Here is a 25,598-nt window from a genome sequence, read left to right as displayed (position 1 = left end):
TGGTCACCCAGTGTGTCCCGGTGCGGGGGCGTACCTGTGTGTGTGTGTGTGTGTGTGTGTGTGTGTGTGCGGGCGTACCTGCGTGCGCGGGCGGCGCGGGCGCGGGGTGGGGGTGTGCGCGGGTGCAGGCGCGCGGCGGGCGCGGGGGCGCGGCGTGGCGCGAGTCCTTGGGCGGCAGCGGCGGCGCCGGAGGGGACGTCTCCGGACGAGGACTGGGAATTTACATACGGTTACTGTTCTATTCCAATATATACTATTCAAACTGTATGAGCTGAAATAAATTTTTTACGAATAAAATGTTTACGACCGATCAATAGTACATTACTATAAGTAGATATAGAATACGGATACGCGGCAGGCAACCCCGTTCCTCGCCGAGATTTGTATAGTGCTTTTCTGAAACTTGCAATAAAATATCCATAGGCTACGATGGCCAAAATCGAGAAAAAAACTGTCTAAAAATTTAATTAAGCGCGGAGCAGGTACCAGGGCCTCATGAGTTACGAGGTGTCGTTGACCGATCCGCTGGGCGCGTGGGCCGCGGCAGCTGTTCAAAACAAAAGACGGCTGCTTTACAAGCCTAGGTGTGTAAGGCTAGGATTACACTTGTAAGTTTTACTTACGTAAGTAGGGTACTACAGAATGAGATATGAATATCGTTATCTCATTCTAGCAAATAGCTTTGTCCCTACTTACGTAAGTAAAACTTACAAGTGTAATCCTGGCCTAAGGCTGTATAAATAGTACATTACTACAGAGGCCGGGAAGTAAGGGGTTGCCTCTGGATAGTTATGAGGCCGACAACCCCTTTTCACGCCGATGTATGTATAGTGCTTTTCTCAAACATGCAATGAAATAAATAAAGAAATCTCCACGAAATCAAAGTTTTAATTCTAAAGAAACTAAAAGTAAACTAGGCACAAAATATAACTACCACCTGTACCTATCTTTATCACACGTGTCGTATATTTTAAACATGTAGTTAATCAATTTATTACACAAATGTTCATAGGTATATTTAATATTTATGTATCTTTGATTTTTCGCCTTGCATCCTTCTGACTGTAGTTTTAGCCACATAACTAAGATTACATAGTTTTTTATGTTGATATTATGCTTTACATACATCGTTGCCTTAAACATGGAGTATAATTAACAGGTATTCATTTAATATTTTCGTCGGAACTCATATTAAATAACACAATAAACAACGCACAATAAATCCAATAAAATAGAATTACAGATACACAATGAAAAATGTTCAACTTTACCTCCAAAACGATTAAAAAAACACCAACGCGTGTTTGAGTAGACATTTTTACCGCTAATATTTAAATGAAATATAGTTTGTCAAAGGACTGTCTCATTTCAAACATAGACAGAGATAATCATACTATCTTTGTCTTACACTGGTAGTAGCACCCAAAAGAAAAGGATGAGTATAGTTTTTTGTTCTTATTTACTGACAAACTGGTTTGACCAACTATATTTTAAATCTGTATTTGAAGGTAAATTTGCAATTCAATATTATTGGAATTTGTTAATAATGTTTTATTTATATATTTTTTGTAAATTCGATACAAATAAAACTGCAAAATATATTAATTATCGTTTATTGTTTTTTTAAGGGGTATTGGAAGAATGTCATTCGGAACCATAAGCAAATATTGGTTATAGTTTTTTTTTGGCTGAATGCCATGATGCTGTGTCACAAATATATGTGAAATGGAAATTAAAAAAGAGCCACTTCCCGGCCTAGGCCTGCAACTTTGTATGAAATTTCATTACAGGCCCCTCGTCTAGCCGCGCCGGAGTCGTGATACTTCCCAGCCTAATATAAAGAACGTAATATCAATATTACATAGCATGTTTGAGAAAATACCTTTACATATCATCTTCACACATCGCACCAGATACTTAGTATTTCCGGACCTAATTTGAAGTAAGTCATGTCAACATTTCATTGCAAGTTTGAGAGAAGTAATCTACGGCACCTTTAAGTTAACAGGCGTATGAATAACCATCATATTCAAACATAAAAATTTCCTCATCATAACACTAAATGACACCAATACTTATGTAAAGTATAATAGTTTGATTTTCTTCTAACTCATTGTTTTTTTTTCTTTCTCTCCTTGCACCAATTATATGTGTCTCTGTTTGGCCCTATGGTTGACTGGTAGAGAATGCCATTTGGCATTAAATCAGCCATTTGTACATTGTTGCATATATTTTGTGCAACAAAGTCTAAATAAATAAATAAAGTAAAACAATAAAACCATAGGATAAAACTCACCTCTCTCGTACATTCCTTTCATGTTCGTGCGACATCTTCACGGTTTCGGTGGACGTCCGGAGATACGGAGGCAGCGATTTCTGTACAACACAAAAAACACACATGTTATTATAGTCTGCACCTTTTCAAATGCCTTTGTTCCTTTTGTGCCATTCGCCCATTGTGTCTGATTGTCTCTGACAATGGCACGCGCCGTAGCACGCGCTCAGACTCAATGGTACACAATGGGCGACCGCACGCACAAAAGGAACAAAGTTTAACAGATTACCGTCTTAGACGAAAAAGTCATTTGAAAAGGTGCAGACTATATTAACCCCTCATATGCCAAATATACACAACGTCAAAAACTCTGTACCAATATTTGATATTCATGGTTTACTAATGTATTGCCAAAAATCGTTACCCAAAGTATTACTCCTCAAACTATTTTACGCAAATTATCATTTGGCAAAATTTCATAATCCAACCTAACCTAACCCAACCTAGTACGTCATTTTCATTTCGCAAGTATGGGGTTGGGAAATGAAATGGTTGCGAAGTAAAAAACTTGCTAAAATTTCATTTGGGAAATGAAACTGATGCCATAAGTTTGTTGGGAAGTGAAATTTGGCGAAAAATATTTTGGCTAAACGGTGGTATCCCGATATTCATACATTTCGCAACACTCGAGAAATAAATTTTGTTTGGCCAGAAGCTGTGTCACGCAACTAAATTTTCAAAAATAATTCAATTGTATGTATTAATGAAAATATATAGAGGCAACTAATGATGGGCAAGTACTCACATAAACGTTATCCCGGGCTGAGTAGTCAACTGAAGACAAGACTGAAGACGGCTTGTTTTTCACCACCTGCAAAAAAAATTAACAAGATATTATGATTGACAATTCAATTCAACATTCACTTTAAAGTTATTCACGAGAAAAACGTTCGAGACTTCAGATAAATTCCAGTAAATGACCAACTTTGCAAAAGTCACAATCGATATTTCGTTACATGTTTCTATATGCAAAAGCGGTAGCGGGGGCCTCCAACCTCGCGGTAGGCTGTATGGCAAAGATAAATTCCAGTAAATGACCAACTTTGCAAAAGTCACAATCGATATTTCGTTACATGTCTCTATATACAAAAGCGGTAGAGGGGGCCTCCAACCTCGCGGTAGGCTGTATGGCAACTACACCGTTCTATTAGTAACTACATGCTACATTGTTACAATTTTCCTCTTCTCCTCTTCTCTATGCAGACGTGGTTGGTGTCCTAGATGCGGATGGCCGGTGTGTCCTCTGTGAAGGACACTGGGCAGACGTAGTACATACGTTAGAGATCCTCTTCTGTAAGCAGTCCTCCAGCGGGTCCGCGTCACTCAGGTTGGAGTTGCTGCCCGCCTTGGTGCGGATGGTCGGTGTGTTCTCTGTAAAGGACACTGGGCAGACGTAGTACATACGTTAGCGATCCCCTTCTGTATGCAGTCCTCCAGCGGGTTCGCGTGGCTCAGGTTGGAGTTGCTGCCCGCCTTGGTGCGGATGGCCGGTGTGTCCTCTGTAAAGGACGCTGGGCAGACGTAGTACATACGTTAGCGATCCCCTTCTGTATGCAGTCCTCCAGCGGGTTCGCGTGGCTCAGGTTGGAGTTGCTGCCCGCCTTGGTGCGGATGGCCGGTGTGTCCTCTGTAAAGGACGCTGGGCAGACGTAGTACATACGTTAGCGATCCCCTTCTGTATGCAGTCCTCCAGCGGGTTCGCGTCGCTCAGGTTGGAGTTGCTGCCCGCCTTGGTGCGGATGGCCGGTGTGTCCTCTGTAAAGGACGCTGGGCAGACGTAGTACATACGTTAGCGATCCCCTTCTGTATGCAGTCCTCCAGCGGGTTCGCGTGGCTCAGGTTGGAGTTGCTGCCCGCCTTGGTGCGGATGGCCGGTGTGTCCTCTGTAAAGGACGCTGGGCAGACGTAGTACATACGTTAGCGATCCCCTTCTGTATGCAGTCCTCCAGCAGGTCCGCGTCGCTCAGGTTGCTGCTGTCGGAGGTGTCGGGAGCGTTCCGCGGCGGCGCCGAGTCGATGGACAGCACGGACAGGTTGGAGTTGCTGCCCGCCTTGGACAGGATGGCCGGTGTGTCCTCTGTGAAGTACACTTGGCAGGTGTCGCCAGGGGTTTGGGTTCCTGAAACAATTTCCAATATATTCACATTTTGTATGAAAGATAAGAGAAGAAGATAAGAAATTCTTATGTTATTTTATATTGTATGCAATTTTGTGTGTGTTATGATTTTAGCTAGGTATTTTTGATCAGATTTGTTGTTTTGAAAGACGTGATTTTTGTTGTTATCCAAACTTAATTAAAGGAATAAAGTTACGTCTTCAAACTGCGTTTCTGGATGTTTTTATTCACAGACATGCGTTATTTTAGCTAAATTTGTTAGTGGAATGTTAATTGAATTTAATTTAGAGAAAAACATCAAGTTTCTAGCAAAAAACGCCAGTATTTGATACCTTGTAATGCAAATGCAAGTTACAGAGGATGTTCCTTCCGTAAATATTCCAGGGCCCTTATAAAAAGCTTGTAGCTTGTAATACAAGTAGATGTCCCTTTCTAACAAAAGCTGTCGAAAAGGGACTTCCACTTGTATTACAAGCTACAAGCTTTTGACAAACAGGCCCCAGCTGTGGAGTGAACCTTCCTACCGAGGTTTCCTCAAGATATTACAGAATGGAGTTCTTCAAAATGTGTCGACTTTAAAGAGTTGACAACTTGCATGTTGCACTATAGATAACAATAACAACTAACATATGGCATAAAGTACTGACCTCGTAGTGGTTCACTAATCGTCCTCACAGGCAGAGCTCGGGGTGCAGGTGAGCGTTCGTTGCCGTCATTCTTGGAACCGTTTTCTTCGGTGGACTTCAAGCTTAGCTGTGATGGCTGCAAATCATTTATAAGTTGTGATTACTTGGTTATTTACTAGCGTGTTGCTTATTTCGTCAAAGTTAAAAATTTAAATTCGGTAACGAAACGACCCTAAAACGTTATTGAAAATTCTTGAAAAAAAAAAACATTTCTTTTTAGTGGAAGAAACTACATTAAGGGGGTGAGACGTCGAAATTTTTAACCCTTTACCGCATACGAAGCCACTTATGACCGATATTTAGCCTTATTATAGCTTCTACTAATGAATAATAAAGTAACATTTTAAAATTAAAAGAAAAATTGCAGAAGTACATAGTGAACAATCCTTTGCCATCGTATTTTCTCGGAAACGTTCGTATTTGTAATGCTATGTCCGTCAACCTCAGTACTTTTTGTACTAAGACTGATTGAAATAGCATAACACGTTCAAAGGATTATTAGCCACATCTGTATTCACTTATTAAAAAAAAATCCAGGTAAGCAAGAGGGGATTAAATATTGTAGTCCAAGCAGTTAGTAATAATTAGTCCCAATTCACGAAAATTTTGACTCCTTATTTCATCACCAGAATCATTACTCATCAGGTACATATTTATATGCAGGGGTGCTAAGCTAATCGTTTTGCTGACTGTACATGTACGACACGTACACCACACAAACTGACCTTGACCTCTTCCTCTATGGTGAGGCTGCTCAAACTGCTCAGGTTCGGCGGTGAACATTGCGCCGGAGTGTTTTCCACCATGAACTGCGAAGTGCGCTCCTCGAACACGGACACTTCGCGACAATCGCGCGTGTCCAACTCCGGTTCGCATACTGTGGACAGTTTACGTTAGATGAAATTGATTTAAAGGTGTGTCCAGGTCACCGTTTTACCACGCAGAAAGATGGGGCAATGTGTGCCGCGAGTGCGCACGCATGTTTGTTGTAGATTGCGCTCTTTAGCGAGTCTTGCAAGAGGCGCTCATCTTGATGATAACAGGCGTGCGTGCGGCGCATTTGCCAGATCTACACGAACTTTATCAAGCTTTAACATAATATTTTTCGGAAAATGTGAACGTACTGTCACAGAATAACTAATAGTACTACCGTACAGAAAATTCACTCCTTCACAAAAGCCAGATTTAGGTATAAAATTATACCTACACTCGCCGCCTGCAAGCAAAATAGAAACTTATAACCGCGCACGAACCGTGAATCTTCTTTGCGCGCCGCAGTTTTATGACCGAGCTGCGAGTGTCGGCACGGGGTTGTCACTTGACAAGTTTTTGTACCTATACCTACTGATTTATTATTTTTAAGATAAATATGTAGGAATTACAAACGTTGATTCTGTAAACATAAAATTTTTAGCCGGAGATAGTATGTCTGATTCTCACGGAAGTAGGTATGCCACAGAAGTATGTATGTATGTAAACACTTTATTGTACGTAAGACAGATTACAAACGCAATAAAAGAACAAAAATATATACAATGTACAAAGGCGGACTTATACCTATAAGGGATCCCTAAAAGTACTTATTCCTTTGAAAATATGTCGGTCAATATAGTCAGGAATTTAAAAAATATATTTTTTCTGCTTCCTTGTTCTTCCGTTTATTCAGACATCCGTAAACAGAACATTATCTTTTATACAGATTAGATCGCGATTTAGGTTTCGAAGCCATTGCGTATTTACAATTTTGCGCGAGCGCCACGTGACACGACTATCGTGCGAGCCGAGCGGCAGCCCACTGCCATACACCGTCCCGGGCGGTGCGCCGGCCAAATATACCTAAACTGCGCAGTGACACCCCCCTGGTACTGTAGTTAGGAAACCCTTGAAAGATTTTAGACTGTCATTTGTATTTTTGGAAATACTATTTCCATGGGTATTTTTGTAGCGCAAAATTTCTATGTAGGGTCAGTTATCTCTAAGAATGTACTACATTCTATTAGTGTATTTTTTCTTTTTTTAGTACAGCTGTAAATTTGAATGTTTTTTTTTGGAAATGTTGGACTTTTAATTTGTCCTTTCAAAAGGACATTGGGATGTAGGAGGGGAGGAGGACCCTGTCCTTTCAAAAGGACATTGGGATGTAGGAGGGGAGGACGACCCTGTCCTTTCAAAAGGACATTGGGATGTAGGAGGGGAGGACGACCCTGTCCTTTCAAAAGGACATTGGGATGTAGGAGGGGAGGACGACCCTGTCCTTTCAAAAGGACATTGGGATGTAGGAGGGGAGGACGACCCTGTCCTTTCAAAAGGACATTGGGATGTAGGACAGCACGGACAGTAGGAGGACAGTACGGTTGATACCTGGTGGTGGTGTGACGGGGTCGGCGCAGCGCGGCGAGGCGGGCGCGCCGGGCGAGTCCGGAATCTCGCTCGGCGAGATGCAGCCCGACGTCAGCCGGCTATAGACAATCACACTAATCAATGGGGATGATGACACACGTTGAATATTATAACAAAATCTAGTAAATTAGATTGCAAATGGGCAACTTTTCACAATCATGTGGATATTAAAATAATATTCATAGAGTGGACTTTTTGAAAAATCAATTGCCAAAAATTTAATTAGAATCTTGAGGATTTTCTCTAGTGACTTTGGGTCCATCCATCGGTTCGAATCCTAATAAAAAAAAAGCACGAACCTATGTTCAATGGTCGTGACGGTGTTGTTACGGTCCTTGCAAGACGCACTTTAAAAATTTGTAAGAATTTATGCACAAAAGCTAAAAATATGAAAATTGCTTCTAAAAGTGCGCAATTTTATTTTTGAGGGAACACATCGGTTACTTTTTTTTGTTAAAACTTACAACAAATTAAATTCAAAACGGATGTCTGATATGACTTTGGGTGCGACTTTTAAATTTTGAGGTATACGGTCGTCAGTCCACAACATTAAAAAGTAACGTAAAAGTACCCACTAATGACTGACCTGACTTCAGACAGCACCAAACCCTGGTGCTCGTCGGCCTCAGGCAACGAGATTGGAGAGGACGAGCGAGAGAACATGAGCGGGGTATCTTCTACGAAGCGACCTGGCGCGGAAGGTTGTGTTGTGAGCTTACTGCTACTGGGTCCGTTGTGTGGTGAACTGACCTGATTTCAGACAGCACTGAACCCTGGTCCGGTTGCTCATCGGCCTCAGGCAACGAGCCCAGAGAGGACGAGCGAGAGAACATAAGCGGGGTATCTTCTACGAAGCGACCTGGCGTGGAAGGTTGTGAGCTTAAGGCTACTGGGTCCGTTGCGAATGTCACCGCTTTGGAACCTGGAAGAAATAAAAACACAGTTGAGATAAATAAACAGACAGGGTCGGAAATAATGATTTGACATCTCTAGTCGTGCGCTTGTCATAATGATAATATATATATTGAATATAGATTGCTTGATTAATCTAAAATCTGATATTTGAAAAATGTTTTCATTAGAATGACAAAATCTTTTAGTCATTCGTTTTTTCTTTCCACTCTAATGCCGTACGGAAAAACTATGCCGGTATCGTGCAACAAGGTATTTATTGTAACCCAACGAAATTTGTAACCGATAAACTAATTTCTATTCTACTCATTCTAAACCAAAAAAATTCTCGTCTTTGACCTGGTAATTTATTTCTTATCTCTAAAAATAGACTGAACTCTCACCTTCTTTATCCTTCGAAGAGCTGGCGCTTTGGTCCTGAACGCTCGGCTCTACATTAATAGTAGCCATGGCATTCTTCTTCGCCAAACTGTCTTCTTCTGTAGGTTCACCTAAACTGCTCAATGAACTAACTCGAGAAAAGTACCCAGGAGTACCCTCGTCACAATAGTTCACTGGTTTCTCTGGACTTATCATCCCTGAACTGAACTTCGTGTCGAAGACACTTCGTTTCTCAGGGATCGGTTCAGGGTTTTGGGGAGTAACTATCGCTCTGTCGTTATCGTGTCGCGGAGGATCTTCTATAGAGCAAGTATCCTTTTCGTCCGAATGCGTCATGACTTCAGGGTTTTCTTTCACGCTTGGTGTTGATTTTGGTTTCCCATCTTTGCCTATGACTCTAAGGTCAGACATGGAGGTGGCGGTGGAGAAAATGATGGGGGTTTCGTACGGAGTGCCCTCAGTGGCGAAGTGTTTGATAGTGTCCTCGTGGGCGGCCGGCTCGGAGATATCTGAACCGTTTTCTGATTGGTGCTCAGCGTAGCGGAGGGAATAATCCGTTGGCTGGTCTAAATCTGTCTCTTGGTAATCTCCGAAGGTGCTCGGACTGTCTTTCTTGTATTTTTTGGTAGCTTTGGGTTTGCCTTCAGCTAAAGACGGTTCCGGCTCGTTAGTTTTGGTTTCCGAATACTTCCTACTGAAATCTATAGGCTGGTCGCAAGAGTCTTGGTCGACGTCGTAACCGGACTCTGTGTAATTAGTTCTCATATCGGTCGTTCTTGGTGGTGGTATCGGGGGTTGCGTCGGGTATCGCAGGAAACCGTCCTTAGCTAAAGGTTTGGAGGCCATTTTAAACGCTTCGCCGCCTGTTTCACTCTTCATCAAGTCTTTGTTTCTGGGTGTTGGTACGGGGACTTTTCCAGTGCGCATGACCCTTTCGAACACTGTGTCGGAATGAGCGCTCGTTACGGAATCCTTGCTGTCTGAACGGTTGACGTTACTAGAGCTTCCTGTGGTAGATCGAGTGACTAAAGCACCTTTTAATAAAGTGTTACTGCAGCTCAGGTAACTGGCGAGATGCGCGCTGTGGCTGAGTGAAATTTGTGAGGTCAGAGCTCCCATTAAAGGCGAGCTCGAGGACATTCTGTTGAGGTTCATGGCGATCTGCCGCTCGGTGGCCGTGAAGAGACTCTTCTCGTCCCTGTTGCTTGTAGTGGGGGAGGTCGCCGGTTCGATGTTGTCACAGGTTTCGGCTAAATTCTGGTCTAATTCCTGTTCGAGAGCTTTCTGTTTCCTAGCTCCAAGTGTAGGCAGAGCAGGCAAGTTCATAGTTCTCGCTGTGGTGTCTAGCGAGATGATGTGTGTTTTTCCCGGTTTGGAGTTGAGAAGGTTCTTTAGGGCCGCACCAGAGCCCATGGCTATCATCTTATGTTTGGAATGGATGAGGCTGCGGAGCATGGGCACGGCTCCGTGGTCCCATAGGAACTGCTGGTCCTGCGGGCAGCGCGCAGAGAGGTTCCACAACGTTCCACAGGAGTTGCTCACGACGGTGAGACTGGGGGACTTCAAATGCTGCAGTAAGACACTCAAGCAATTTCTCTCGCGGAGAATTTGCCTGTAATCTTCGCGAACCGCGATGTGGCTGGAGACGTTCCGCATGATGCCGCCGGCGTTCTCGACGATGGCGAGGGTTTTGGTCGGGGAGTCGTAGCTAAGCATATCGACGAGGAACCCTAAAGCCCCATCGACGGAGCAAAGGGCAACCTTATTCATGGAGCAGTGGGCGGTGAGGTTCCAAAGGGCAGAGAGTACGGACTTGAGGGTGGCTTCTTTTTGGCACGTCATAGCCGCTTTGGTGAGGCCCTTGACGGCGTCGACTTCTCGCAGGACCTGCTTGCTGCTGGTGTCCGCTCTCCATGATAAGTTACGTAGTACGGCAGCGGTTACCTAACAAACAAAGAAAATACATGATCGTTGTTATTCTTACATTAAATTTAAACACGACATAACACTATAAAGTTCACATGCTTGGAATGCTGGGATGCTTGAGAGTACGTAAACGAATCCTTTAGAAATACATACATTTCAATTCAGTTTAATTATTTTTATTCAAATATATTTTTATAGTTTAAAAAAATAAGTGAACAAAATGAAACTACTTTACAAAAAATGCCCAATTTCTCAATTGGACTTTATTTCAGTTCTAAAGCACTTAAGTAGCTAGTTATATAAATTAATATATTACCTGTCTCATGTCATCATTGGGCGACTCCAGTTGCTCCACTAACGCCAGCATGAAGTCTTTAAACGAGCATAACAACGACTTGTTGTTGCCGTCGCCAAACGTCAGGTTCGTCAGCGTCATGCCGGCGTACTTCCTCATCGTCAAGCACGTATTATCGTCAGTTCTGCTCCCATGGGCTGCTTGGTCTCCACTCACTAACGCCGCAAGAGCTTGTAGACCACCCAGTTGGCACACCACGTGCCTATGCTCCTCATCAAAGGACAGCTTCATCAACGCAGCCACGCTTTGACTTGGATGTTTACTACCATCATCTTCGATAACTTCTTTCCCTTCTTTCCGGTTTTCTACGACATCTTCTAAGATGTAGCAGTATTCTCTCACTTGTTCGAGTAGTCTCCAGACTCTCGCTTCTCGCCTGCCGGCTTTGTCGTCGGTTTGAGTGTGGATTATGTTTCGTAGCGCCTTTGCGGCGCGGTCTCGCGTCTCTCTAGGTACTTTGGAGTGGATCAGTTGCACTAATAAAGGTATGCAGCCCGCTTGTCGCATTGCGATACAGCTTTCTACAGATCTGCTCATTTCTAGTAGAGGTCCGCTCAGGTCCGCGTTGTTCTCTGGCGATAAGCTAAGAAGGGAGATGAGAGAGATGACGCAGTCCATTTTGTTGTCTAAGTTGGAGGAGGGCCGGTGTCCGTCGGCCGAGCCGTTGCTTGAGAAGCTCCGGACGCTGGCGGAGTCGTGGCCGGTCCAAATATCCCGTTCGCCGGGCCACGTCCCCCTGTACAGCTGCGAAGCTCTTTTGTCTCTTTCACTAGATCTCGCCGCATTTTCTAAGCCGTAATGTAGGGTACTCCGGTAACTAGTCCTATGCGGTCGTTCCTCTTGAGGTAAATATGAGGAAGTCTTTGTAGTTTTCTTGGGAAGGGCGCCGGCTTTCTTTTGCGCTTGGTCGTCCTCAGCTTCGTCGTCGAGGAAGTTAGGGTTGGTGATGTCGCTACGCTCGTCAAATTCGTCGGGTGACGGCGAGTGGTCGAGGAAGTGTGGTTTGGGGATGCGACATTCTATGTTCGATTTGGAGGGGTTCTGGTAATCGTCGTCGAGGAAGTGCCGGCGCGGGAGCGGGTCGGGATCCAGGGCTAGTGTGAGGTCCCGGGAGCGCGCTTTGTCCGTTTTGGGGGGTAGGGTCTGAGGGGGTTTGGGGAGTTTTGAGTCGATGGGGCGGCGCGCTTCGGGGGACAGAGGGGAAGGATCCTGCGAGCCGCGTGGGGGTTCACTGGAAGTGGACGGGGTGCAGTCATCGCTGGCGGATGGTACGGAGTCAGTTAACGGCGAAGTTGAAGAGTCCATGCTGCTCCAGGGATCTACCATCACTTCGTTCTCCAACTGTAACAAAGTAAAATTGAACTGTTAAAAATGTTTCTAGAACATGTTGCCCCACTTAGTCGCCTTTCATTGCGATAGTCTCAGTAAATGGGGGAGATATAAATGAAAGCCGGTTCCTCAGTGCCAAAAGTACACCTTATAAGGGGAAATGGGTGAAGGCGGCATGGCAACCGGCTTAAAGCTTAATCATGAAACTATCGGTCAAGGTTGACCGTACGCGCGTGAATGTCGGCCAGTGCTATTTTTGTTACATCATTAAAATGCCGACGTTTACAAGCACTTTTAATTTTACAACCGAATTATATGTCTTCTGTTTAGGTGGGCCAGTACAAATATATACCTACTCTATCGAACTTTCTTTCTACATTTAAGGCCGGAAAGAGTGAGTTCCTAAAATACGACGATTTTCAGAAAATAAAGAGACTTGAAATACAGAAATTTGAAAAACCTATTTTTGTATTAAGGCTATGTGTGCGACATTTATTGTACAATTATTATGTATATTTGAAACTCTATTTGTAAAAATATTGTTGTGTTTTTTACAGACAGATATAATGCTAATAGGTATATGTATAATACAACTAATAACCTGACTAATATACTTAGGGCGCAAGTTCATTTGCATAAAGCATTATTCACTAATTCAAAATCATAAATTCGGTCAGCTAAACTACCACCACTACCACTAACTAACGGGAACAGAAACGTGTGTCAAATACAGCAACAGTACCTAACTGTTGACTCAAACAACTAATAAGGACCGAAGGATAAAAATACACCATTTCCTGTTCTACGCGTATTCAACGTCACATGCGGTAACTCGCGTGAACATTACGATTAGAGATGAAAACTGTTAGTTAAAATATATTGATTCACTAATATGTAAATCACTAGAAATTAATGGAAAAACGGCAGTCCGTGGTAATTTTTTAATATTTATATGAATAAAAAAAAACTAGATACCAAGTACCAAGAGTAGTTTATAGGTAATTAGATCGTGACGTCACGTCACAGATCTGTGTATCATACAAGCTCCATAACAACTAAATGTGGTATTTCCTATAAAAAGGGACCTTATTGTCGATGGCGCTTATGCCATTATAAACGATGATCAGATATAAATACAATGCTGCGCGACGCTACGCGGCGTAAGCGCCATCGATAAAAAGGTCCCTTTTCATAGAAAATCCTCCAAATCATTTTGACAGTTCTTAAAGAACAGTCTATTGACTTGTCAGTCAAATACCCTTTATATCATCCCTTCATATCAATATCATCGGAAGATCAGCGCTGGAAGTCACCAGCAATATGCTAAGATGAGGCCATTTCCTGGCACTTTAAGGCGGTTCCCTGAGCCAGAAGGCGAAAAATCTCCTTATATGATCCTGTTTTTCTAAGAGGCGTTGATATTCGTAGACGTGGAAAAAATATATGTAGTTCTTGACTATATTATCTTTAATATCATAGCTTCCGATACACGAATTATGACACTTCGCTCGATACAATTAATTCCCAAAGTAACCTATAACTCGGACTTTTAATCCAACTTTACTCGGTTATTTATTATGTGATACTATAAACAAAAAAAGAATAAAAAACAATCTTAACTTAAATAATAATTTCATAGCTTTCGAATTTCAATATTGTAGGACAACGTTTTTAAAATAAATAAAAATCGACAAAATTCGATCAAAATTGACACTTGGCGCGCATGATCTTTCCCGTTCTTTCTTGCGAAATGTGACAGAGACAGCGGCAAACCGATGGAACGGCCTTAATCTTATTCTATGTTTTATTGTTATATTATGTAATGTTTGTTTGTGCTTACGAATAAAATCTTATTCTATTCTATTCTAATATCACGCAGTGGAAAAAAATGCTGATATAAACAAACATTTCAACCCTAATTGCCAATGTCACACAGCTATAACTTAGTAGTTCATTGTTTCTTTTATTCAAACGACATTATAACTTCTGCATGCTCTGCACCATATGTGACATGACGCATAAAACCGCAGCGACGTCACCAGTTGAACAAATGAGTTCCCACTGGAGGACAATAAATTAAAATGTAACGCGAGAGCTGCGGCGACTGATGAATTTTCTGTTCAAGTATTTTTAACAGCAAAATGTTACTGCAGTAGGTAATTAATAATGAACTTTCCAGTACGAATGGAAGGTAATTTTTGGTTGTTTATGCCAACTAAAGCGTAGAAAAACTTTTCAACTTTTACAAACTCGGTTAGAATACAGTTTTCTCATTTTTAAATTAAAACAAAAACTACAATAATGAATGTTCCTAATATCAGAGTAATCCTATGAGTGCCATGTAAAATTAAGTGCGGAAGATTCAAACAATATAATTCTAGTTTAGACCCATATTTGATTGTCATAACGTAAAGCGAAAAACATACTTATTACATAACCTTTGTAATTGTATTCATTTGCTAAAAAATAAAAATATTTTTCTTATGACAAAAAATATTCAAGATAATTCATAAACAATGTCAATTGTGTTTGAATACATACAATACAGTAAAATCATAACATAAAAAAATCATAAAACATAATGTCCATTTAACTAAAACAAAATAAAACATTAATTAAATAAGTTTTTGGCAAAAATTTCATTTTTGGTACAAGCTTTTATCGCTGACTGTACTTTTTTTCCACAGGCAACTAATACTCATCGAGACAATTCTAAAAACCCCGAACACAATTAGGTTGCGTTGTTTTAGTTCCTATGGCCACCTCCTGTCTCCATCATCAGATCAGCTCGATGGTACCATAATATTGCATTGTCACACGACTTACATATGTATGCGAATTTTCAGCTTCATCGGAAACCGAGAAGTGGGTCAAATTTAACTTGCAAGATTTGACCCTTACAAACATTTTACATACATACATACATACATACATACATACATACATAGGTATATTTCAAGTTAAATAAAAGCTTGTAATAAAGGAAAGAATTTGCCATTATAGATATATGAAAGATATAAATGTCAAGGTACAATTTTAAAGTTACAAGTCAAGAGTACAATTTAATATTTTTTGCGCTTCGGGTATATACGTGTCTGCGGCTAATCAGATGTAATTACCGTTTAAGGGGTCATCCATAATTATATTTGCCGATTTCATTAAAAAAAATGTGACGTCACACCAGGGGGGGGTGGGAGGGCTTTGCCAAATGTGACCAAGTGTGACATCATTAATGGATGAACCCTAATGAGGGTTAAAACGGTAACAAAGCTACAATCAGCCAACACACGCGGTGGCGTCATGCCTATAAAACGACAGCCATCTAGATGGGAATGCCATATTTAGGTCAGCGCTGTATTACCATATATAATTTCACTCCTAGTTTGACCACATGCTGTTAGCTTAATTGCTTTTGTGTTAAAAGTTAAGCCTAACGTTGTACTGAACATGAAAAATCTGAAGTTAAGAAAAGTTTGTGAAATGTACAAGAAGTCGGTAGTTATCAAGTTTGTGGTGTATTAAAATCAGAGTTGGGGAAAAATTATCTATTTACGAATAACCGGGAAGATAACATGATGAGATAATTGAAATATCTAAATAACGCCCAACTCTGATTAATATTCAAACAAGCTGACCAGACACTGCCAATAAGAATGACATTATTATTGACAATGTTGTCATTCCTTCGTTCCATTACAATTTTCATAATTATGTTTAATTTTATTCCAATAACTGTACCTAGTGATTGTCATTATTTTAAGTAACTAACGAGTGATTGTCATTATTTTAAGTAACTAGCGACCCGCCCCGGCTTCGCACGGGTTACACAAAACCTGAACAAGTTTATATCTAAACGTTCCTCAATAATAACTCTATTGATAGGTGAAAACCGCATGAAATTCCGTTTAGTAGTTTTTGAGTTTATCGCATACATACATACACACAGACAGAAGCGGCGGTGGACTGTTTTATAAAGTGTAGTGATGTCATTACTTAAAAAAAAAAATGCTTACTATATAATAGTGTCGGATTCACGCGATTAGAAACTGACACTGATAGTTTGTCACATTTTTTGTTCTTTATATTCTGCTGTTGTCTGGAAGAAATCGCCTACAGCGATAAGGTCGCCTGTTGCTACCTTTATTTACAACTTGTTTTGTTTGTGGTGCAATAATAGTATTTCCATTGCATTTTTTTTATTTTTTTTATGTGATATTCAGCAAACGAGCAGACGAGCCGCCTGATGGGAAGCAGTCATCGTCGCCCATGGACGTAAGCAACATCACAGGAGCCACTTAAGCATTGCCGACCCTTGAGAACCCTAAATACCCGCTTCTTGAAGAATCCCATGTCGTAGCATAAAGGAAATACCTCAGGAGGCAACTCATTCCACATTCTGCACGTTCTGGGAAGAAACGAGCGGGATGCCCGCTTATTCATGGTGTGCCATGTGTCTAAGAAGTGAGGATGAGCTTTGCTTCTTTGGCGGGAGGTGCGGTGATAGAAACGAGACGATGGCACCAGATCAAAAAGTTCTTCGGAACATTCCCCATTGTACAGACGGTAGAACATGCAAAGAGAGCCAACGTCTCTCCGAAGACTAAGAGGTTCTAAGCCGTCAGTAAGTTCGGAATTGCCGACAATACGAACTGCCCGACGTTGGATGGAGTCAAGGGGAAGGAGCTGGTATTGTGGAGCGCCAGACCAGAGATGAGAACAGTACTCCATATGGGGTCGAACCTGCGCTTTATATAACAAAAGTCGGTGACCCGGTGTGAAGTACTGTTTGGCTCTGTTAAGCACCCCAAGCTTTTTGGAGGCCAGTTTGGCTTTTTGTTCCAGATGACTACGAAACTGGACTTCGTTCGTAATGTCGACACCAAGTATCCCGATACTTTTAGCGGTGGTAAGGGGAATGCCCTGAAACTTTGGCGCCGTGACAAATGGGGTTTTTTTGGCGGAGAACGCGCAGACTTGTGTCTTACTGGGGTTGAACTGGACGAGGTTACGTCTACCCCATTCGGAGACCTGTTCATTGTGCTGTGCAAGTTATCAATCTCCTCCAGTCGCTCAGGCGAGGCGCCAGAATTTTGTTGTTTTAAGAGTGATGCATGAATATTTAGGCCCATAGGTTCAAGTGCGATGGTGGCTTCAGAAATCAACGAGCTATCGCCATATAAAACGTTAGTAACAAAAATGCACCTAGACATAAAATTATACGATCCGATCGCTTAGGGCAGCCAATGATATCCCCGCGAATTGAATCAAACCTTATATCCCGCCAATCTACGCAACATTGATAACAACCTTTATTATTTTCGGTCCGTGGAAGCTTCTCAGTGTTTGTCAGACCTCAATTCTAGACCCCACGTGATATAGTTTGACCTTCGTCCCAACAAGTCCCAAGTTATCCATTTCCCCTGATCGCTTAAGCCGCGGCAATTTTCTTTCTTGCGTCACTATATTCATTGTATACATATTTATGCAGATATAGTCCTGCAATGTTTCAAATGTGAGTCAGGCTCTTTGGACCCACATTTTCAGTACAATTTTTTATGTAAGTCACAAATTATTTTGTTCTAAGGGTTTAAGTGCACTAGCAATTAATGTTTTTAGCAATTCACAGTCGATTTTCGACATTTTAACACGAGTTATTATAATAAGTAGCGTATGTGGTGTTGATACTACCGCCCGCGCGCCGCGACCAGATATACTTTGCCGTGCGAATTCCACTAAACCGACATACCGATAATACTGATATCCAATATTAGGAAAAGTAAACTATCTAGTTTTTGTTCAGCCATATTTGTAAAAAAATATGTTTGGAAAGTCATGGAGCCATCACGTAAATGAAAGTCTGATTTATAGGTGCGACAACCCAGTAATCTTATAAAATGGACGCAACCTTCAGTTTACACTTTCTAGATTAGGTATAGTAATTTTAACCTCTGACGCGTGAGTATTTGTCTCCGCACAAGATTGTTTTTCTTAAGCAACCATGTACGGGATAGCCGTATAATTATGTATAATGAATACAATGAGTCAGTGACAAATTGACAATGGCGCAGACGAGTGGACAATGGACGTTCCCGCCGACAATGGGTGGCGCCGGTTAATTGTCGAGTAGACTGATTGATTCGAGGTCAAGCTTTTGTTTTATACAGGTTCTTAGCTAGTCAAAGACTTAATGTCATTAAACATTTAAAATATGGAAGGTAGAGGTAAGGAAATGAATCTTCATGTATCAAAAAGTGACCGTAAAAAACAGTAAATAGGCGGCGCCACCAAACACTGAAGTACCTAGACCATACACCTAGTATTTTATATAGATGTGCGCCCGTGCGACCGTGAGGGACAGAACATACGCAATGCGACAACATTAAAAACACGTTTTAACATTCCTGACAACATACCAGAAACAACCTAGGTAATTTGGTCGGGTTATTTGTTGCCCCTCCCCCATTTAAAGCTGAAAGCGGTCACTTTTGAAACAATTCTGCCATAAGAGATTGGCATCCTTTCTATACCATCCATAATTTAAAACTTTCGCGTTTTGAACACGTATTAAATCACATTTACAAATCTCTGTTTTAACATTTTGCTGAGATGTCAGTTAGCCGCGACCACGACCAGTGAAACCTGTGTCAAACGTCGGTAAACAAAGTTAACAAAATAAATTCGCGTTAGACCCGATTGTAAATGTGATTTAATGTCATTAAGGTTATGAGTTCACGTTGATAGATTTTAGGGGCCTAATCAAGTGACAAAGGTTTATAGAAACTCAAATAATATATGGAAATGATCACGTGACATTTCGTTTGCATCTGTCAACGTGATACATTTTTACTTTGCTGGCGTTTGTCGATAAACCATTGGTATCTTGGCTACGACCCCTGGTATTATTTACATATTATAGCGCGATCACGCGTATTAAATTTATGTCAACCTATTTATCTGTCAATAACAAATAATTGAATCGTTTAGTTAGGAAAACGGTAAACATTTTGAAGTAGAGGTCCTTGAAACCTATTGATTCGTTTAGTTGCCAACTCCGGTAATTAAATTGTCGTACCTCGTACCAAGTTACCAACCCACGGAGAGTTATTTATTTGCTATGTAGGTAATTTGCCATGTTAGGTAACATGTACTTATAGAATTAAAATTAATTTCATGCCCTGATTTCACAATGTTTACATCTTACATGTCACATTAGGAAGCCTTCCTCAAGAGTATCCCTGGAAAATTAACACGATCCACAAACGATATATTTTTTAACTTATAGGTGCCCTGGAGTAGAGACAAGTGCCCAATGGTCTAGAAAACATGATAACATTTTGTATACCTATAGCCGAAAGATTGTGAGCAGGGAATTAATTTCCCTGGCAATACGTTTAGCCAAAAAGGCTACAAGAGGAGAGAACCTGATGAGACATGTGCCCACCATGATCTAGAAATCATTAAATGTGTTTCTGAGAGTTACGAGTGGAAAGAGTCTGCAATAACTTACCAAATCAGTTTCATTGGCGTCATCCATTGAATTCCCGTTCTACATACGACGCGCGAGTCGTTTGGGTCGCCTATCCTCCGGAAGCTGCTGGAGTTGAAGTTTATCTTCAGGTCCGTTGTGAAGTCGTCGAACAACGAACTGATTCGCGTTGAACTGTGTGTCGACGACGTTGAAGATTGTGAGCATGGAGTTCGTTTCCCTGACAATACGTTTAGCCAAGATCGACACAAGAGGAAAGAACCTGATGAGAGTGATGAGACATGTTCCCACCATGATCTAGAAATCGTTATTAAATACGTTTCTGAGAGTTATGAGAGTGGAAAGAGTACAATAACTTACCAAATCAGTTTCATTGGCGTCATCCATCGGATTCCCGTTTTCCATATCGACGCCCGAGTCGTTCGGGTCGCCTCTCCTCCGGAAGCTACTGGAGTTGAAATTGATCCTCAGGTCCGTTGTGAAGTCGTCGAACAGCTTGAACTGGTTCGCGTTAAACTCTGTGTCGACGACGTTGTCGAGGACATCGTCGGAGATGGTCGGCATGCGGTTGCTCGTGTACGACACTTTGTAATAGTCGCGGTTCATTTTGACTTTTTGTTTAGTTCGTTTTCTAGAATTTTTTTTTGGTAAGTTTATGGAGGTTGGGTATTGACGTTGGGTACCGATGTTACGTTTGTCATGTTTTTTAAAAGCTTCGTTCTATAAATTAGGCTAACGACTATTGTGAGATTACTTCTTAATATATCCCTACCTACAGTTTTTTAACGAAGTCCTATGATTCGACATGGCGTCATTCTTACTGTCAGTGATAGCTTGTCTGGCTGGACCGCACATGACAAAAGAATACATGTGTTTATTCAATCCGACCTGTTTCATCTCTCTCTGATTTATGTGATTCAGTTTCTAAAGATAAATCAACCATACAAAACTTACACAAGCATTCTTATTACATCATATCCATTCAAAACTTACACAAGCATTCTTATTGAGCTATTTCAGAAGCGGGGTAACGATCGCTTTACGATACATTTAGTTTTACGCACAGACCTAAAATTTATGCTGTTTTACGAGGTACGCTTAGATTCCGCGGCTGCGGTCCCCTGACCCGGTTTTGTGAGTTCAACTGCAAATCTGTATCTAACTGTTGTTGTGGTTACCGAATTTGAGACACTATACTACAGCGACAGTCAACAGCGAGTGGGGCGCTCAATGATCTGTACACGTGATTCTTAGGTAATTTTAAATATTTCGCCCGATTAGAAATTTCTGGTGCTGTACTGTACTGTTAGTGGCGAGGTTGCCAGTACGCCTAAGCCAGTAAGATCTCGAAAAATTCATAAAATCAGCCTGCCCATCAGTCCTAAGCCCTGACAGCCTGAGAAACGGATATGGCTGCAGTTTGCCGAGTTACAAAAAAACGAAATTATTCCCGCTTAACATGTTTTGTACAACTTATATAATTTTACAAGTCTTAAGTCGCAATACTAGTACTGACCAAATTGAACCTTGCCATTGGTTAAACGCTTGTGAGTGTGTGTGAACTTGTAGCATTAAAAAGGGTGCCGATGTAACTACGTTTTATAAAACATTGACATCGAAATGTAGATGTACGTATACGGAATCTATTGTTCTCCTGCAGATTGAACTACTTTAAATAATGGTAGGCACTTAACTCCCGCAACGCAAAGCAGTTCAGTAGTTTACGATTTGCGGGGGATATAATAGATGGTATGTATGCGTACTTGGCATACTTCGGGTCCTGTCAGCCTCGCTATTATTGTAAGTTGCCTGTGTTTACTGTTTATAACATAAATTTTCAAGTTATTAGCCTCAGTTGCATGTTCAGGTTTTAAGGTTATAGAAAGGAAAAACTAAGTATGTTACCTGAAGATTTTTTTTTTCTCGATGTGGGAATGCTGTTACGCATCGTCCCCCTGACCTGATGTGGGCCTATTATGGCGGGGTATGTGGGACTCTCACCTCCTGGCTCGTTCCATTGAAAAAAGAGGGGGAGGAGCGTACCCACTAAAAACACACCGGCGTTACATTGCCGGTACATTGTAGCTATCTATAAATTTTAGTAAGCTTTTGTAAAAACAGTAACAGTGATATCAATTAATAACTGACAGCGAGCAGAGTAATACTAACGACATTCGCTTGATTGATACGATTGGAATCGGTTTGCATCAGAATCTATAAAAACTGGAATTGATGTCACATACGAAAGAAGAATTGACCAAAGCCTCCAATGCTCAGATTCGAACTAGCGTCGTCAGGTGTCGCGGTTGATACTTCAACCAGCCCAGGACCTGGGTCACGTCAGGCGGTGTCATCCGTCTAAATTTCTCGAGTATATCTATTCAATCTTGTAAAGGCTCGGCGACCTAAATCTTATCCATAATCTATTGTTAACTGGTCGGATTATTCAGGTCACCCATTGACGTGACATTTTCAAAGCTTCTCTTAAGACAATATCCCTTCAAACCTTTTATCAACGAAGTGGGTCAGCTTCAGCTAACAACTGTTAATGTCAGAAGGGCTCTCGCGGGGTGGGCAGCGTTAAATTTACTACCGGGATCGCTGGAAAGCTGCCAGTTGTGGTGATTATGAACTCACAGTACACTGCACAATCGATATCGCTCTTAATTAATAGATTAGGTATGATATGAGTAACATGTGCATAGATAATGATATCAATGATCAACGTATCTTGAAAGATTATACTAGTGGTTGTGATGGGTTTCAAAGAAGTGAAAATCACGCGTGAATTTTGAATAGAATAGAATGAAGTTCAGTTATTGTATTGTATTATTTAGGAACATGTTTCGTCGCCACTAGTGTTCTGTCAAGAGTGGCATACGGGTACGTGTGACTGGCCTTCACATTGGGCCTGTTAATTGGATTAGTGTTTATTGCCAATTCATAGATTTGCCACTCAACGCATGTAGCAAACACAATAATCAACACAATGCCTGTTTAATATCAGTTGAGCTGCATATCTTCTGGCTCCATCATGAGTTCAGCTCGATGGTACTAAATTATTCTATTGTCACTTGTATTAAAAGTCTGTAAACTTGCAAAGTTTCAAATTGATATGGATATTAGATGTAAATTAAAATCGATTTGCAAGATTTAAGTAGTTCCTTTTTTTAGTTAGTAAGATACAAGTTAAGTAAAGTTATGTGTTCGAAATATTTACATTGGACATTAGACAATTCGTTTGTGAACAGTGTTGTTGACGTAGTAACTAATGAATGAGGTTTCCGTAAAACTACGCTTACGTCTCATCACGTAACGGGCGCTCAAAATACCGCCGCAGCAAACTGTTTCATAACACGGCGTCTGCTCAGTTTCCACAACAATATGGAAATGGAGTCTGGACGCAGATGTTGATTTAAGACGATTCTCGCTGATTTGGCCTTGAGCGTCTCAGCGTCTCTGTACCCGCACCCCGCTCACTGCGATCGTACGTGAATTTCGTCTCGGTGCGGCGACTGCGGCGGAACGAGGTTCAAAGAATAACCTACAGCCCAGAGGCGCGCGGCATTTGGCGCTATACCTCGTATTTGTGTATCCCTTGCAGATATTTTGTTGTTTGCGTATGAGTAAATTATAATAAAAAATATATTCCCTTATGCATTATACTTTACAAGCCTCAGTTAGTTAATTTGTGTTTTATCTGTTTCTTACAAATAAATACCTAAGTCAAATCGACGGATTAAGATTTTTAGCTAAAGCTTGGTATGTACTAAATTGAGGCGTACAGTGCGTTTATTTTATACAGTTTTTTTTTATCCGTAATAAATAAAAATATAAATAATGCCATTAATAGTTAACTTATAAAATTAAAGTACCTACTAGCTTCATATACTACTACAAATTTGTTATTTTTCGAAGTTCGAAGTTTTCTCAATCATTACGTGGGAATATCATCATTATTAGGGTTCCGTACCTCAAAAGGAAAAAACGGAACCCTTATAGGATCACTCGTGCGTCTGTCTGTCCGTCTGTCACAGCCTATTTTCTCGGAAACGACTGAACCAATTAAGTTGAAATTTGGTGTATATATGTAAGTTTGTGACCCAAAGACGGACATGTAACGTAAACAAATTAATTTTAAACACGGGGGCCACTTTTGGGGGGTAAAAGAGAAAAAAAAAAAAAAAAAAAGGTTTTTCAAACTATATCGTGTTACATATCAAATGAAAGAGCTCATTGTGAGAATGTCAAATGTATATTTTTTATAATTTTAGGATAAACAGTCAATTCAGTTCAATTAAATATATTCTTTATTAAAATAGGCCTAGCAACAAGCACTTTTAAATTGTTTAGAAGTTATTCACGAAAATAGGCAAAAAATGAGCATTCCCCCCCTTTATCTCCGAAATTACTGGGTATAAAATTTTGAAAAAAATACACATAATAGATCTTTACCTATAGATCACAGGAAAACTTATTAGAAATGAGCAGTCAAGCGTGAGTCGGACTTAATAATTTAGTTTTTGATCCAACCCCTACGGGTTTATTAAAGACATTTCACGCACGTTTCACATAAAAAATAAATTGTTTAATTTGAGTTATGTACGGAACCCTTGGAACGAGACTCCGACTCGCACTTGGCCGGTTTTTATTACAAGCGCGCCACAGCCAAATCAGCGCTTTGCAGTCATCTATTTTTTTAGTGGTTAACATTATAATATGTCGGTTAGAAAACATTTATTTATTTATTTCAAATTAAGTTTTCTCAAACATACGTATATTATAATATAATACATAGTATAATATATACGGATATTATCATTACATTCATTGTAATAGACCGCAAAATACCGTGTTGCGCTCGCTAATGCGCGTCGCAACCAAATCAGCGCTCTGCAGTTATTTATTCTTTGGCCACAATAACTCCGATATTATAGCACTTTGCTTGTGCATAAGCGAACATAGTGCAAGGAAGGCACGGAGCGACGAGCGACACAGCCTCCTCGTCTCAAAGCTGGCACACGACTGCCGGCCACGCCATTTTCAGGCTGCATACGCATGAAATGTGGAAAAACGTTCGATTTCTTAAGAAAATATTTTTTGATTAAGAAAAGCTATGTTGCATTTGTAGAACCTGTTAAAAAATTTTTGTTAGTTTAAAAATAATTTTAATCGATTAAGCCGTTTAGAAGTTATAAGCAAAGTTAGCCGCAAAACGGCCTGTCGTGTTATTTTTTTTTCGGTGAAACTACAAATTTCAGGAAAAAAGTCAAATGTTGAGATTGTTGTCCATAGAGTGAAGATGCATATATATTTTTTTTAATAATTTTTGGTTGACTCATTTAGAAGTTATAAGCTCTAAAAAGTAACAGTTTTTGGCCAAAAACTGCGCGAAGCGCCTTAATCAATAAGCTGAGCTAAATGTGAACGTTGTTGACGTAGTTACTAATGAATGAGGTTTCCGTAAAAATACGCTTACGACTCATCACGTAACGGGCGCTCAAAATACGCTGTAAACTGTTTCATAACAATATTGTTACTTCCCTTACATATGGAAATGGGAGCTAATTTATGGATGCATCTCTTTTTTATTAGCAAGAGTATATGCTTTAAGTGCTCGAAAATTTCTCTACAAGTCGGATATAAATTGTTAACGAAAAGTAAAAAAAAAT

At 40.7% G+C, this 25,598-nt stretch overlaps 1 protein-coding gene across 5 annotated transcripts in view; it reads right to left on the bottom strand.

Annotated features, from left to right (window-relative positions):
- The window catches only part of LOC134755334 (adenomatous polyposis coli protein-like), a 110,452-nt gene that overhangs the window by 6,713 nt on the left and 78,141 nt on the right, over window positions 1–25,598 (bottom strand). For 3 of the 5 annotated variants that reach the window (XM_063691801.1, XM_063691804.1, XM_063691803.1), the window contains 10 exons: window positions 11,073–12,452; window positions 8,833–10,774; window positions 8,288–8,459; window positions 7,499–7,596; window positions 5,863–6,014; window positions 5,099–5,213; window positions 4,252–4,454; window positions 3,081–3,146; window positions 2,297–2,376; window positions 79–212 (listed from right to left, as the gene is read on the bottom strand). In XM_063691801.1, the coding sequence (XP_063547871.1) occupies window positions 79–212; window positions 2,297–2,376; window positions 3,081–3,146; window positions 4,252–4,454; window positions 5,099–5,213; window positions 5,863–6,014; window positions 7,499–7,596; window positions 8,288–8,459; window positions 8,833–10,774; window positions 11,073–12,452 (4,342 nt within the window). Of the gene's footprint in view, window positions 1–78; window positions 213–2,296; window positions 2,377–3,080; window positions 3,147–4,251; window positions 4,455–5,098; window positions 5,214–5,862; window positions 6,015–7,498; window positions 7,597–8,287; window positions 8,460–8,832; window positions 10,775–11,072; window positions 12,453–19,947; window positions 20,060–20,286; window positions 20,548–25,598 lie in introns of those variants that run through there. The other 2 variants (XM_063691799.1, XM_063691802.1) reach the window with 2 other exon arrangements.

Source organism: Cydia strobilella, chromosome 2, assembly GCF_947568885.1.
Source record: "Cydia strobilella chromosome 2, ilCydStro3.1, whole genome shotgun sequence".
Classification (NCBI taxonomy): Eukaryota; Metazoa; Arthropoda; class Insecta; order Lepidoptera; family Tortricidae; genus Cydia; species Cydia strobilella.
Note: the sequence above shows the minus strand (reverse complement) of the source record. Positions and strands in the feature narration are given on the sequence as shown.